This window comes from Malus domestica, chromosome 17 (genome assembly GCF_042453785.1).
Source record: "Malus domestica chromosome 17, GDT2T_hap1".
Taxonomy (NCBI): domain Eukaryota; kingdom Viridiplantae; phylum Streptophyta; class Magnoliopsida; order Rosales; family Rosaceae; genus Malus; species Malus domestica.
This window is the reverse complement of record NC_091677.1, coordinates 9239438-9255350: the sequence shown is the minus strand read 5'-3', so window position 1 is coordinate 9255350 and position 15913 is coordinate 9239438. Positions and strand designations below refer to the sequence as shown.

Here is a 15913-nt window from a genome sequence, read left to right as displayed (position 1 = left end):
ATTTTGCAAAAAAAAAATAATATTATTTTAATGGGCTGGGTGCCAGCGTATTTTTTAGAGATGGAGATGCATTTGTGCCAGGTCATTTTTTAGACTTTGTGCCATTGCATTTTTTAGGAGTGGAGATTCATTTGACCAATTATTATTCATTGAGATCAATCACTATTCATTTGAATAGATTAAATGGGTTGAGTAACAACGCATTTTTAGGGGTGGACTTGCTCTAATAAAGCCACGTCGAAGACCTAGCAAGGCAACCAAGTCAGCAATGAGTAATCAGAGAACGCGAGCGAGCCCTTCTGGTTCAATTTTTATTATTATTATATATATATATATATATATTTTTTTTTTTTTCTGGTGGTGGGATTTTACAAGGGCACCATGATACAAAGGACGTGGCGCGCGGCCTCTCATTCCCATGGGCACCATGATACAAAGATGCCACCTTCTTGTCTCTCACTCATGGCAGTAAGCATATTCCTCAGAATGTACCATTTTCATGCCCTCTTTTTTTATTTTTTTCAATAAGATATTAAAATATTCAAAGTGGCAAAACCCTTTTGATTCTTCTGGGTTTGTGAGGCGGAGGTTGATGCTTCAATTGGATCATCATTTGGAATATTAAACAAGTCATTAGAATCATTATGATTGGAGGTTTATGGTATAATTATGCAAGGAAATGCCCAATTTGGGGTGATCAGTAAAACTAATCATATAGTTAAAGACGTTATGAGGAATTGTGTTTCGTTGCATTTCATATATATTGTCCTAAATTAAGAAAATAACCAATCTACATCAACAAAAACAATTTCTTTCGTGCACGTAAATCAATAAGCAAAGTTGAGTACTCGACATATAAGATTATTCAAATCACATTTGTTGATTGTATTGTTGAGATATCACATATCAAGTAAGCAAACTTTTATAAATAAGAGGCTGAATTATTTTCTCGTAGTTTGTTTTATTATATCTGTTCACACTTAGAATAAAAAAGAAATACAAATTTTATACCAAATTACAAACTCAGTAAAATAAATTTCAGCGGCCGATTCTTCTTTGATGTGCCATAGGTAAATCATGTGATCACATCAATAATTGACTATCTACTCAATAATTAAGATGTTCATAACAAAAGGAAGAAAATAATTGCATTTATTTGGAAAAAGAGGAAATTAAGGTTGTTACGCGCCCTTTCCATGAGTGGCGCCCAAATACGATGTCACACTCCGAATTTAAGATCGGTCAAGAAATTAACTCAGCGTACAGTGCACGAACAAAAAATAAAATAAAAACAAGAATGATAGAAATACCAAGTTAAAAAATGAACTTTACGTTTGTAAAGATAACTCTCGAAATCTTGCAAGTGTACAAAAAAATAATAAATCAGAATATTTGTACTCAGTGCTCTCTATCTATTTATCATTGTTAGATAAATTTAAATGGCTAAATCTATGTTTTATTTTGATATTTTGATCATAGATAGACATAAACGTAAAAATTTAAATATAAAATTAATAATAAATAAGGTGATCAGCATTACTACTATTTAAAATTTAAGAATTTTAATGAAAAATTTCTGGTATTTTTTATTTTAACGAAAAATCACATTTTTACATTAAAAATCAATTTTAATACTATTTATTTTACATTTTACTTTAAAATTAACGAGAAAAAGTACACCTGTTTCTTGCTCGTCTACGCCACCTGACTTTCTCTCTTCCGTCCTTTTCTGATCCATTTTTCGGATCAGGATCCTCTCCTGAGCAGATGGAGAGGATCCTCCTGACCAGGCCCATTGGGCCGTTCATTTTTTATCCAACGGTTATAATTATTATAACTTTTAGAAGAACTCCCTGTTTGTAACCGTTGGATAAAAAATGAACGGCCCGATGGGCCTGGTCAGGAGGATCCTCTCCATCTGCTCAGGAGAGGATCCTGGTCCCCATTTTTCAACTGTCTGTCTGTCAAAAAAAAATTAAAAAAAAAAAAAAAAGGCAAGAGGCTACAAGGAATATCCGAAACGATCCCCAAAAGCCCCGACTTTCGCCCTTTATAAAAACGACGCCTCTCTCTCTCTCCTCGTCAGTCGTCTACTCTTTTGATAAGCTGACATGAAACTGGAGCTCAATAATCTTCATCATCCGGAGGATCAAGAGACCGACAGCGAGAGCGAGATGTGCAGGACAATCGAAGTTGTCGCGGGAAGTGGAGGCGTCCAGCTCTCTCCGGATAAGCAGACCTCCGGCGCCGACGACTGCGCCGACGACCTCTTCATTCCGCCGCTCAACTTCTCCTTGGTCGATAACGGCATTTTCAGGTCGGGCTTCCCGGAGCCCGCCAACTTCTCCTTTCTCCACACTCTAGGCCTCCGCTCCATCATGTAAGCAAATTCGTTTACTGCTCATGTACATGTGTGTGCATATATATGCGTGTGTAAGTGTTTGATTAATTTCATTTCCGGGAAAATAAAAAAAAGATAAGTATGATTAATTTAAAGTGTTATATATTTATTTTTTATTTAATAATTGTCGTCTATGAATTTTGAACTCATAACATACTCTAATAAAGCGGAGTCTGTCGCCGTTACACCAAATTTTCATGTGCAATTGTTCTAAATTTTTGGATTTGAATTATGTAATCCTAATGTGATTATGTACACATGTATGTAGATGTTTGTGTCCTGAGCCGTATCCAGAGCCGAATACGGAGTTTTTAAAGTCCAACGGGATTAAGCTTTTTCAGTTTGGAATTGAAGGCTACAAGGTATGTGTATTGCTCAATTCGACTGGATCTCGTTAGGCATATGTTTAATTTTCTACTTAAATTGATCATCGTAAATGGACCGTCTTTAATCTAAACTATCGGGAGAAAGATTTGTACTCGGTGCCTATAGCAAGAGATAAGAAAAGTGATTGGACCGTTCATCAATGAAGTAGGGTTCGGAGACTCGTGAGTTGCCTGATTTTCGGGGTACATATACGTGTGTGTATATTTGCTGAATAAATCAATCAAGTAGTACATAATTACTTATATGGTGACAGACGAATGTATGGTCACTCACCCATAAATTTGATATAAAGGATGGAAAATAAATAAACGTATTCTTAAAGTTTTATCTCAACACTTGATATCGAATCCAACAATAGGTGACCATAAATCCTTGATCACCAAGTGACAAAGAGAATGAGGCTCATACAGTCGTACTTATATTCCTTATGTTTAACTAATACTCCATTATCCTCATCAAGATGCTTTGTTAGTTGAGTCATAATGGCCATTTGTTGTGGATGTCCTTCTTGTTGTTGTTCCTTTTGTCTGATAACTTCAATAATTATATATAAGAAATTTTAGCCAAAATAGTCTCTGAGATTGGTATAACTCCTCATATTCTGTTAAATAAAGACTAAAATGACAAAAATAGCTTCAATGTAATAAACAATGGGCCAAACTGATTTGACAAAAATTAGGGCTATTTTGTCAATTTTTTCTTTATTTAACGGAGATTTTTCACAAAATGACCAAAATGGTTGACAATGGACAAAGTCAGGACCAGTTATATCGATTTTGAATCTTAAGGACCAAGTGAGGAGTTATACAAATTTCAATGACTATTTTGGCTAAAAAAACTTATATATATATATATTTTACATAATTTTGTTAATAACGATTTTTTATTTTATTTGTGTGGGGTATTGTTTGTTGGTTTTGGTTTTGGATGGGATGACAGTTATTGTTTTGGCATATATCTAACTAGAGGGCCACGAGTTTCTATCACATAGACTGAAACACTCTTTCATGGAATCCTACCTTATGTTTGTGGGATGTACACTAATCACATGAGTTTATTCTTTCCATTGTTTAATGGATGAATTATCTAAACTGATTAATGTTTTGCCCCTTTTTGGTATTGAAGGAAACATATGATGTGTATTTCGTCAAGAGAAATGATATCCGTACTCTCTCTTTTATCCCCTTGTCCTCCCTCTTGTTTTTAGCCATAGGATTGAATAATCAATGGGAAATCAACGGATAGAAACGAGTAGGGGAGTGAATGAGGAGAACATGGGAGGGTGAAAATCATTTCCTTTCGTTGATACCGTCTGTTGACACTGAACTGTTCTAATGAACTTCTGTATTGGAGATACTTACAGTTCTAATTGCAAGAAGCTTTGCAGAAACCATATCGGAACACTAGATTGATTTTTATCTCATCCCAATTGTTTTAAATTCAAGTATGCTTACTTTGAGTATCATTCTCTGAGGTGAAGTTTAAAATGCACTCTGGACAATTTTTTCAAATGGTTTCTAGTATCAGTGTTCTAATACATCTTTGGGAGTTTGTGTTTTTGCCAATGTAGTTGCAATAAATCATCGGGATGTATGAAAGTACTTCTCGCTCTAGGAGTTGGTACCATCTCACTCTAGGACAATGGTTGGATTGGCGTGCAGTAATTTTTATACACCAAGTTATGTGCTTAAGTTGAGAATCTTTGTTGAAATATATAAACATTTCTTCTCTCAATGTCATTTGGTCCGAGTGGCAGTCTTCGTTTTAATTTTCGTTACATGATGAAACGGATTTAAATCTTTAATTACTTCTTTGTTTGATTGTTGATAAAGTTCCTTATTAACATGAATTATTCAACAATATACGAACTGATCTTCAAAATTGAATTGTGCATTCAGGAGCCTTTTGTAAACATCCCGGATGATACAATCCGTGAAGCACTAAAAGTTGTCCTCGGTACGACACAGAATTGACAATATTTCACTTAATTTCTTACCGAACCAGAATTACAGCAATGTGGCTTACATTAGTTTACTTGTCTGCAATGCAGATGTAAGGAACCACCCTGTCTTAATTCATTGTAAACGAGGGAAGGTATGTACACTACTGGATTCTTATACGTTCACACCCTGATTTTGAGTAATCAATGGCATTATACGTTGTAGATGGTTGCTTACTTTGGTCGTATTTTTTCAGCATCGAACGGGTTGTCTGGTGGGGTGCTTGAGAAAATTGCAGAGATGGTGCCTCACGTCTGTTTTTGACGAATACCAGCGGTTTGCAGCTGCGAAAGCGAGAGTTGCGGATCAGAGGTTTATGGAGATGTTTGATGTTTCCAGTTTGAAACATCTGCCGATGACATTTTCATGTTCCAAGAGGTAAAGTCGCCCCGTATTATTGAACGGCTTTTGCTTCTTCTTTTAGTCGAAGAAGAGAATCAATCGTAGGTCCCAATCTCCTAGCTACTATGGAATAAATAAAATAGGGAAAGGTGATGAGTTCCTGGTATGCATTTCAGCGGAAAAGGAATTTTTTCTTCATTTTTCCTTAAATTCAAAATAATAAGCATCCTTATATAAAATATCACTTTCACTTTGTGTGCTTTGATACTCAACTTTTTCATGATCTTTTCTTCTGCCGTGTTTTTGGTATATTTATTCAACAATTTATGGCAGCAGATGCATCCGGATTTCTTCTCGAAAACTTGTAGTTAGCTCGATTTAGAGGTTTAATTTGACATCGAATACGTCTTGCCAATGCAAATCAAGATTTCAGTTTTAATTTCTCCTCTCGAGCTGTTCCTTCGAATGATTAGAACTAAAATCTTTGATCAAAACAATGTCTGCGTATTCATGTTCTGTTATCCAGCAACTTACTTGATTGATCTTTAACTTTAAAGTTGTTATTAGTAAAAACGTTTGTATAAAATACAATGCATACATTAAGGCTCGTTTTAAAATGATTGAACGCACTTTTTATGGAAGTGTTTTTAGAATAAATCATTGGTAAAAATGCGAGGGAATACTGGAAAAGCACTTCAAGTGCTTTGGTAACTCAAAAACAATTTCATCAAAAATGGTTTCAGTCATTTTAAAACCGCACCCAAACGAGTTAGTTTATTAGTGGTATGTGCAAAGATGTATATAGTTCAAGCAGAATAGCAACATCGATGATCAAAATAATCAAGTCCTTCTAAAACAAATGACAAAGAAGATCGAGGAAGGAACAAGTCTTGATTTCAAGTTTCTTTTACTCAGAATGTAAAGTAAATAAAACATCTTAAGAAAGGGAAAAAGTTACAAACAAAATCTTCTCACACAGTTAAAATTACGAAGGTTCGCATCATTAGGTGAATTTGTGGGAGAAGAGTGACATCCACAAGCTTATGAATATTATACTCACATTAACAATATATCAATAAGGATCTCTGAGTCTCCCTCCACCTTCAAGTAAATGCAAACGAATCCCCTTGAAAGTGCTTTTAGATTGTCAACGAGGGCTTGTCCTTATGCAACAAAAGTGATTTTGTTAGTGAAATAAACAAAGTCGCTTTTTTAAAAGGAAAAAGAAAAAAAAGCGCTTTACTGTTGAAGGACTTTTGAAGGAAACTAAAAAAAAGTTCAAGTTGGCTGTTATTTTTTAAGGTTAAAGGTGTAAAAATCAAGTCTAATGACATAAAATTAGTACAAAACTTCTACTTTATATGAATGTTTGGTTCAATAAACTTCACTTTAGACTACACAATTATCAGAAAAGTGCCCTTTTTTATTGTTTTGCGGTGTTGATCTTTCTTAGATTCTGAATGCTTTCAGGTTTCCAACCATGATTAAAACCTAAAAAAACAGCTTTGATTTTAAACTATATTTTTTGAGGTTCTACTTGTACTTGATACTTATTAGATTCTTGTTCCACTTCCATAAGTTGAAGCCTTTCCTATGATCTTGCTACAAACAATTGTGCCAAATGTATGGACAATAATTAATTGAATGTTAAAGCAATCGATGATTAGCGTAAATGAAAGCTAAATGTGAAATATAATAGACTTAATAGTGTTTCGTGTTTTACAGTGTTTGTATCTTGTAAAATTATCATTAACTCGTTACGAAAGAAGAATATCATAAAACACTTTTTCTCTCCATGCCCCGAAAGTAGTTTGAGCTGCCATTCCCGGCTTCAGTTAAGCCAAAAGCACTTACTTTAACTTTGTCACATATCCTGGAAACATTGACACAAATAGAAAGGTCTTTATGCTGTTAATTAAACTAGTTTAGCCTTAAACCAAGTGTACATCATGATACCCATTTTCCATCTTGAAAGCACCCTTCTAATTGTTTTATATTTGGCTCATGCTTCTAATCATCCCCTATTCCTGCTTTCCAAAAACTTAAGCTGCTCAGCATATGTCAGCACGGCTGCTGCCTTGTGGCCTCAACTTCTTTCGTCTCTCTATTTTTACAGGTCTTGAAGTCATATTATATTACTATAAATTAGTAGTGATTACTTTGGTTACTCTCTACAAATTAGGAGAGACCGTCAAATCTTAGTCGAACCAAAAACTTTGTTTAAGCTGCTGCTTTCATGGTTTCAAATCTTGGTTCCTCGGCGTGGAACTTGAGGCCATAAGCTGCATTAGTTGATATATATATATATATATATATATATATATATATATATACATATACATATATATATATATACATATACATATATATATATATATATATATATATGTAGCTGGAATTAATCCAGTTCAAGTAATGAAATTAGTTCTCTCTCTTCGAAAGGAAAGTGCAGATCAACCACGGTGATTTCTTCATCGGTATCAACTTAGAGGGCAACTCAGTGGAGTCATAACATATATATTATAGACATGTTGGACTACATATCGTCATTATCCAAACAGGGCATTGGTTTATATTTTAACGTACTCTTGGTGATAATTTTCTTGTTTCAAAAGAAACTTCTCATTATGTTGAGTTTTTTATTTTTATATTTATATGGTGTTAAAGATAGACGAAAAGCATGCTATTTTAAACGGGAATGAAATGTGTGAAGAAATGTCTGGAAAAAAAATATTGTGGATGCAAATTTATTTCTCCTTGATCTTGGACAAAATTGCACCTACAAAACAATTAACACCTTATGGTCAAGGCCAAGAGCCTCACGCGCCCACGATGAATGGGGAGGGCTTTGGCCGAAGAGCCTCCGATGCTAAAGTTAGAATTTAGAGAGAAAAAGTGTTTAGAGAGTATTGAGAATTTTGCAAGTATGTTGGAATGATCTTTTGGTGAAAATAGGAGACTATTTATAGGGATAGGTCGGTCCTCTTTGGAGGAGTGGCCGGCCATTAGGTAGGGATTTTGGGTTTAATTTTGGTTTAATTAGCCAATTTATTATGATTAATTGGCTAATTAAACTGTTTGGGCCCAAAATAATAGTTTGGGCCGAGGGTAGAATCACTCTCGGCCCGAGAAGCCGTGCGGCGAAAGGGTCATGGAGCGTTCAGCTCATGGGCTTCCAAGCCTAAGTCGGTTAAATCAGAACGCAAGTCGAGTCTTTATACAATAGGGACTCTCGACGAGATCAATAATCTAGAAAGCGAATCCGGCTCAGTTAAGGACTAGATTCGTAGTCCTAGCGGAGATAGGACTGATCGAGGGGATGTTAATCCGGAGAAGGAAACCTAGTCCGAATAGGATTGGAACTCGGGCTCGATGTTCTGCTACTATAAATACAAGACATTCAGCAACAGAGAAGGGCTCCAATTCAACACACAAAATTGCCCTGCGCAAATTCTCACAACTTGTGATTTTTCTTTTTCCTTTTTCGCTGACACATCTTCCGTTGGCATCAACAGCACTGTGGAAGCAACCGGTGATATCTTAAGTCGGCATAGATAGCTCTGTCACTGTAGAGTCAGTCGGTCTCGCAGTATCTTCCGTTGGCATCAACAGCACTGCGGCGAGAACGATTGATTACCTATCCAAGTCTCGGTCGAGAAGGGTTTCTAAATCCTTATTGGTCGAGGTCATCTCATCAGCCTTTTCGGCGAAGTGAGGTGTTACAGTTATTACATTCGGCACATTGAAAGCCGAATTTGATATTGAACTTCGTAAGAATAGTAACCTTGTCTTCAGGTTCGAGAGCCCAAGAGGCCGAGACGTGTTCCTTTCTCGGCCGCAATCGCAAGACGCAGAAGTCAGTAGCGCGACCCAACGCAACATCAACAAATTTACTCCTCGGCCGAGCTCGGCCGACGAGTTGGCACGCCCCGCATTCACCGAAGGACGTAGTTAGCTCATTAATTACTCGGCCTGCGCGCCACGTAGGCTTTGTAGTTTCTAGGGTCAACATAAACATAAAGGGAATGTTTTGGTGGTTATGAAATTAATTGGCTAGCTAATTAATGTAATTAAAAGGGAGAAATGATAAAAAATGGTAGAAAGTATGGTGGACTTCTTTTTGAATGGGGATGGCCGGCCTTTAACTTGTTTTTGGGGTTGAATGGGTGTTTTAATTGACAATTAGGGGATTGATTAGGTAATTAATCCCTTAATTAGTCAATTATTATGATTTTAAAGGAAGATTTTAGGAAATATGAAAGGAATATATTATTTAGCTAATTGATTAGCTAAATAATGAAATAGAAAATATATGAAATAAATTAGGTTTTGGGATTTACCTTGTAAAAGGGTTTTGATAAGACGGATTTTGAATTGTTACCTTTTTTCGAGCATTTTTTACTTGGTTGAAAGATGTCCGCCCGCTACTCGCGCGTAAGAATTCCGTTGTTCCTCAAGGGTATTTTTGTCTTCTTATCCAAAAATCCACGTGTTACCTTGTGATTATTTTTGGCTCCACAAATGCCCCCACACATGTTGGGCTGCTCGCAAAAAAAAGGGCAATAGGTGTAGAGATTTTCTTGTCTTGGGAAACTTTGAATTGTTTCCTATTTTGACGGTGATTCTCTATTTTAATAGGAAATTAGATCATTCTAGGAAAATGAAATAAATTCCTCTCAAAGCTTATTTAAGTCCACCTTAAGCGGATTATTAAATCAACTTTTAGAGAGAAACTTATTCTACCCTATAAGAGAGAGAGCTTAGAGGATATTTATTTCCCTTCCTCTAGCAATTTTCTATATCTTGCCCGTGCAAAAGATCATTTTTCGTTGCTTGCTTCGTCTTCTCGTTGCTTCTAGGTAAGAAAAATTTAATTTTCTTGTCTTCTTGATTTTTTTTGGAAGCCTCGAGGCTTGAGAATGGCTCGACGGGGTGTCGAAGTCGCTTGGAGAGCTTATAACAGAGGCTGCCGTGGGTGCCCTGTTGATCAAATCTGGGGAATAGACCAAGCCGTGAGGCTTGGCAATTTTGCTAGGCCGTGAGGCTGGGCATGGGCCCGTGTTTGGTGCAGGGAGAAAAAGGAAAAAAAGCCTATGTTTTGGTCAATTTGGGCCGAGAGCTTCTTTCACCTTTTTTTTTTTGGGCCCGTGCCCTAGGAAAGAACTGAAGGGCTTTATGCCCTTTTGGGTTTTGCGGCTAGGCTTTTAAGCCTTTTTTTTTTTTTTTTGTAGAATTTTCAAGCATGTCTTCCTCGAGCCACAAAAATGATGATGGTGTGCCACAGTTGTACCGTCAAGGCGGGTCTTTGAGCAAGGTTGGCTACTTTAAAGCTGCTCACTTCAAGATTAACTCCGATGATTTGTTTAGAGATTTTCTTGAGGCATACTGGCATGTCATTCCGTCGAGAGTGCGTGTGAAGCAAGTTAAGGATGGTAGCAGCCAGGAACCATGCAGTGGAACTCGGAGAGCCATCAAGTTCCACCCTTACTATTTTGTGTTAGGGTTTACTTTCCCTATGCAGCGTTTTTTCCAAGAAATGATTTGCTTCATGAGATGTGCCATCGCCCAATGTTCCCCGAACGCGGTCCGTGTGATGGTGGGATTCCACAATCTAAGCCAATTCTTTGACTTAGATCTAACTGTCAACGAATTTTGGTACTTCTTCGACATAGGTCACATTGACGGAGTTGGGCAATTGCGATCTCGCCATAAGTTTTTTGATAACTTGAGCAAGGGAGATCATGATTGGGCTAAAGAGACTTTGGAGATAAGTGGAGAATGGGAGTCTGATTCTTCCCCCGAGCTGCGTGTACCAACAGTCTTCATATCTGGTAAGCAGGCTGCTTAATCTTCTCGGCTGCTTTGCTTTAGTGCCAAGTTACTCTTCAATTTTCTGATTGTCTTCCGTTGTTTTTTGTAGATTCGGAATTCGGATCAACTCCTAAGGTTTCTCCAGACATGAAGAAAGTACATGTCGCTCTGGGTATCCCTTTCAAATATCATGAGTGGAGTTGGCTACTTAGTCATCTTCGTAAGGAAAAAAGTGGGATGCCCCCAAAAGAGGATATAAAACGGATCAAGGTAGATGCGATGGCTCGTCCTATCACTATGATGAAGCCTGCTATCAATGAAGGTGGGAAAAAGAAACATTCCCCGCCTGCTCAAGAGATGCCTGCTGAAGGGAAACCGAAGACTGCTCGCAGGGATTCTCCGACTGCTCAAGAAATACCTGTTCAGAAAAAATTGAAGATTGCTTCCGCTGCTCGTGAGGGTTCATCAACTATTCCTAAGTTTGTAATTGACTTGACTTCCTCTAAGGGCGAGAAAGAAAGAACTGCTAGATTTGTGCCGGTAACGCCTATTGCTCCAAAGGCTGCTAGCTCGATTGCTGAAAGGATTGCCCAGTGCAAAAGTTCCTCCATGCCTCCGGTGCTGAAGTTTGTTCCAAAGTGTTCGTCTGGAGCTAAGTCTAGCTCACATTTAGAGAGGCTTGCTACTATGAAAAGTGACAAGGTGCCCCTGCCTGCTAAAGTGGCGCCAAAACTTGCTTTCTCCACTGCTGCAACCAATTCGTCTACTGATAAGAAGGAAACTGAGAATCCTTTGGAAGCAATCTTCGGTTTTTTCTCAACAGGTATTTCTTGAGCAGCTGGAGAATCTCTGCGAGCAGTCTTCGGTTTCCTTTCAACAGGCATCTCTTGAGCAGGCGGGGAATGTTTCTTTTTCCCACCTTCATTGATAGTGGGCTCCATCATTATGATATGACAAGCCATCGCATCAACCTTGATCCTTTTTATCTCCTCTTTTGGTGGCAGCCCACTTTTTCTATACGAATAGGACTAAGCAGCCAACGCCACTCACGATATTCGGAAGGGATACCCAGAACGACATGTACTTTCTTCATGTCTGGAAAAACCTTAGGTGTTGATCCGAATTTCGAATCTACAAAAAACAATGGGAGACAATCAGAAAATTGAAGAGTAACTTGGCACTAAAGCAAAGCAGCCGAGAAGATTAAGCAGCCTACTTACCAGATATGAAGACCGTTGGTACACGCAGCTCTGGGAAGAATCAGACTCTCATTCTCCACTTATCTCCAAAGTTTCTTTAGCCAGTCATGTTCTCCCTTGCTCGAGTTATCAAAAAACTTATGGCGAGATCGCAGTTGCCAAACTCCGTCAATGTGACTTATGTCGAAGAAGTACCAAAATTCGTTGACAGTTAGATTTAAGTCAAAGAATTGGCTTAGATTGTGGAATCCCACCATCATATGGACTGCGTTCGAGGAACATTGGGCGAGGGCACATCTCATGGAGCAAAGCACTTCTTGGAAAAAATACGGCATTGGGAAAGTAAACCCTAACACAAAATAGTAAGAGTGGAACTTGATGGCTCTTCGAGTTCCACTGCATGGTTCCCGGCTGTTACCATCCTTAACTTGCTTCATACGTACTCCCGATGGAATGGCATGCCAGTACGCCTCAAGAAAATCTCTAAACAAATCATCGGAGCTAATCTTGAAGTGAGCAGCTTTGAAGTTGCCAACCTTGCTCAAAGACCCACCTTGATGGTACAACGGCGACACATCATCATCATTTTTATGGCTCGAGGAAGACATGCATGGAAATTCTACAAAAAAAAAAAAAAAACACAAGTGGGATTTGTTAAAGAGTTGTTTTCAACAAAAAAAAAAAAGCAGCATATCCGAGTATAGGAAGACATGGATATATGTGCCAAGTTTGTTGATGCCGTCGATTGTTGGTCTAAGTCTTTTCGCGAAGCATACATCCGAGTATAGGAAAACTGCTCTGCTAGCCATGATGTAGAAAACAACAATTCTGGTAACCGAGTCTATGTTCCTCGAGCAAAAAGATACCAAGGCTGCTAAAGAGATGGTAAGAACCATGGCTACCGAAGTTTACTCATCGGTCGAAAAAAATCAGGAAATTGGAATCTGAGCATGCTACTTTGAAGGGATCTAACATTTCTGCCCCCACTTCTCTGCAGCTTGAGGCGACTTACCAAGAGATCATGGTTTTGAAGACTAGGCTTGATGCGATCCAAGTAAAGTACGAAAGTGCAGAGAAGGAAATCGAGGGTTACATACCTCAAATTCAAGATCTTGAGCGTTCCATTACTGAATTCCGCTCCGCTGCTTATGCAAAGGATGAAGAATTGATCGCTGCTTACAACCAAGTGATCCATTTCAAAAAGGTTGTCGATAGGCTTGAGCCTCAAGTGTTAGAACTTCAAAGTGCTTTGAAGATCAACGACAATCTGAAGAAAGAAATTGAGGAGCTGCAAGGGTTCGTGTTTACCTGCTTGAGGAGAATGAGCAGTTGAAGGGTGAGAATGTTGGGTTCAAGGCTTTACTTAGTTATAGTCAAGCTGATTTCTACAAGCTGGGTTATATAGATCATTTTTATGGGCGACCGTCTGACTTTGAGTTTTCCAGTAAAAACTTCGATACCTTCTCTATTTCTCAAGAAGACTTGCTCTCTTTTACTTTTGAGTCTTCTATCGGTGAAGTAGTTGGAAAAGTTGGTGCCCAGGCTAGGGCAGCAGAGGGTAAAGTGCCGGAGAATGCCGTTGCTGAAAACATCAAGGCTGCTGAAGATGTGGTAACCGAGTAATCGTGTGATGTCCAAGCTATTTGAAGAGTAGTCTTCTAGGTAGCCTTTAGGATTTTCTTTGTTTGCCTTTGTTGCTTTTGCTTGAACTCATTCGATGTTTGCTAGTTGTTTATCAATTTTGCTAGAAAATTTAATAAACTTGCTTCCTTTGCTTTTCTCCATCTTCGCTTCTCTTTGTTCATGCCCTAACCTTTAGACCTTATAGACCAGTGGCAAGCGTGCTACTTTTCTATAAGCAGATAGGTCTGCATAGCCTACTCAGCCGTAGGTGTTGGTGTATAACTCTTGCAGAGTTGTTAGCCATAGGGTTGGCAGCCGGATGCCTTACTTACAGAAGCAGACGAATCCGCGTAACTACTAGTTTGTTAACCTTGGCTCTTTCCAATTTCGTAGGTTGTGTAACAAGTATCACAACACTTTAGGACTTGGTGTAAGTTGTTCTGTGCTTGGCAGTGTTGGAAGTATGCCCACAAAGCCACTCATTTGATGTAATAGCTTTTGGAATACTTATTGTATTAAACTTTTATATGTTTAATGAAGGGCAAAGCTTATTGTTAATCACTATTTATTGTATCATGTGTTTAAGCAATAAGGGAATCCAAGGGATGTATTTGATCTAAGAGACAAGTGATCTAAGTGAGTTAGATTATCGAGACCATTCTCTTATGTTCATTCCTAAAACGTTCCTAGCCATAGGATTGCCAATTGGGCATTGACAATCTGCTAAGGTTAGTATGTGTTATGTTGACTCAAACGTGAGTATGAACTAGTCTCAAGTCATTTGGTGTTGGACACTAAAACAAACACATAGGTGCTCGAAAAAGGTAATCGAGTACACTGAACGACGATCAAAAGAGAGTTCGAACATACATGTCATGTATGAACTCTAAAGTTACAATATGCAAAGTAGTCCTTTGACCTGAGGCATCATAGATGTCTAATGGTTAGGTCCTTGATCTTTGATCATGTCAATGGCATTCCTTTGGATTGTCCACGGCATTGTTGGGGTCAAGCTATCTAGTCATGTAGGCATATGAATGCACAACAAGGGATCTCTAACCTTCCATGGTGGAGGGAGAATACTCTAAGATATGATTCTAAAGTCTTTGGCCAAAGCAAATGAATATGACTTAGGAAGTTTGTTCCAAATCATATTCAAATGAATCATATAGGAAAGTATCACATTGGATAGTAGACATGAAACAAACTATCACTTAAACAATGTGATTAAGAGTATTGTATTAGAGAAGGACCGTATTGCATTGTAGTTGTAACTGGATAGGTTCTCCAATCAATTCTACTTAGCTTGGGTAACCATGATATGCTGCTAGGTGTCACTCATGGTTTGTGGAAGCCCTGAAGATTAGCAAACACTAATCTTAAGGGAGAATTGAAATGTGGTTTCAATTCACAATCGATCGTTAAGAGTAACATCGCCCACTGCCTCGCTAATTGGAACCTAATAGATCGCACACCACATAAGGATGTTAGTGAAGAAATTATATGAAATGGATAAGCAATTAAATGGTTTAATTGAAGAATGGTCAAAGTTAATTAATTAGTTAATTAATTATACGAAAGGTTCGTATTGGGCTTTTAAGTTAGTTTGGGCTTCGGGGTCCAAAATTGTTTTGGTCCACTAGGCCCATTATGTTTAAGTTGTATGACAACTAAAACAAATATGGGCATTTAGCCCAATAACAAAAGGAGGCCGGCCATAGCAAGGGTAGTGGGAAATTTTGCTTAATTGCAAGTTTGCCACTAACCTAAGAGATGAAGTATAAAGTCATCTTTATAGCTTTGTTTCTCATTAGGGTTTTCTAATAGAAATTGGGTGAAACATTTTTCTCTCATTTTCTACATAGAGGCCGGCCACTTAGAGGATTTTTACTAGCATCTAAAATCTCTCTAAGTCATCCATATCATCTTCACAAGATACAACCTTGGTGAAGAGACTTAGAGACATCAAGCTTTTGGTGTTTTGGAGAACAAATCCTTTTTCCTCAAATCATCAAAGGAACACTAAAGGGAGGAAAACACAAGGAGGATTCAAGGAGCTTGGAGGTGACTTGAAGGCCCTCCACTTGGGTGAATCCCTTGTGTAAACAAGGATGAGCTTCAAGGGTAAAGAAATTCTAAATCTTTACTTC

At 37.9% G+C, this 15913-nt stretch overlaps 1 protein-coding gene across 1 annotated transcript; it reads left to right on the top strand.

Annotated features, from left to right (window-relative positions):
• The first annotated feature begins 1990 nt into the window (after nucleotides 1-1990).
• LOC103417176 (inositol diphosphatase DSP4-like) lies at nucleotides 1991-5402 on the top strand. Its single transcript, XM_008355368.4, has 5 exons — nucleotides 1991-2380; nucleotides 2670-2763; nucleotides 4687-4744; nucleotides 4839-4882; nucleotides 4985-5402. The coding sequence occupies exons 1-5, from the start codon at nucleotides 2112-2114 to the stop codon at nucleotides 5168-5170; spliced, it is 651 nt and encodes a 216-aa protein (XP_008353590.1). The 5' UTR covers nucleotides 1991-2111; the 3' UTR covers nucleotides 5171-5402.
• Nucleotides 5403-15913: the final 10511 nt, after the last annotated feature.

Excerpts from the sequence above, each read along its gene's own strand:
- LOC103417176 (XM_008355368.4), top strand. The coding sequence starts at position 2,112 with ATGAAACTGGAGCTCAATAATCTTCATCATCCGGAGGATCAAGAGACC. Across the intron at positions 2,381-2,669 it reads CTAGGCCTCCGCTCCATCAT|ATGTTTGTGTCCTGAGCCGT; the intron begins GTAAGCAAATTC and ends ACATGTATGTAG. Across the intron at positions 4,883-4,984 it reads TTCATTGTAAACGAGGGAAG|CATCGAACGGGTTGTCTGGT; the intron begins GTATGTACACTA and ends GTATTTTTTCAG.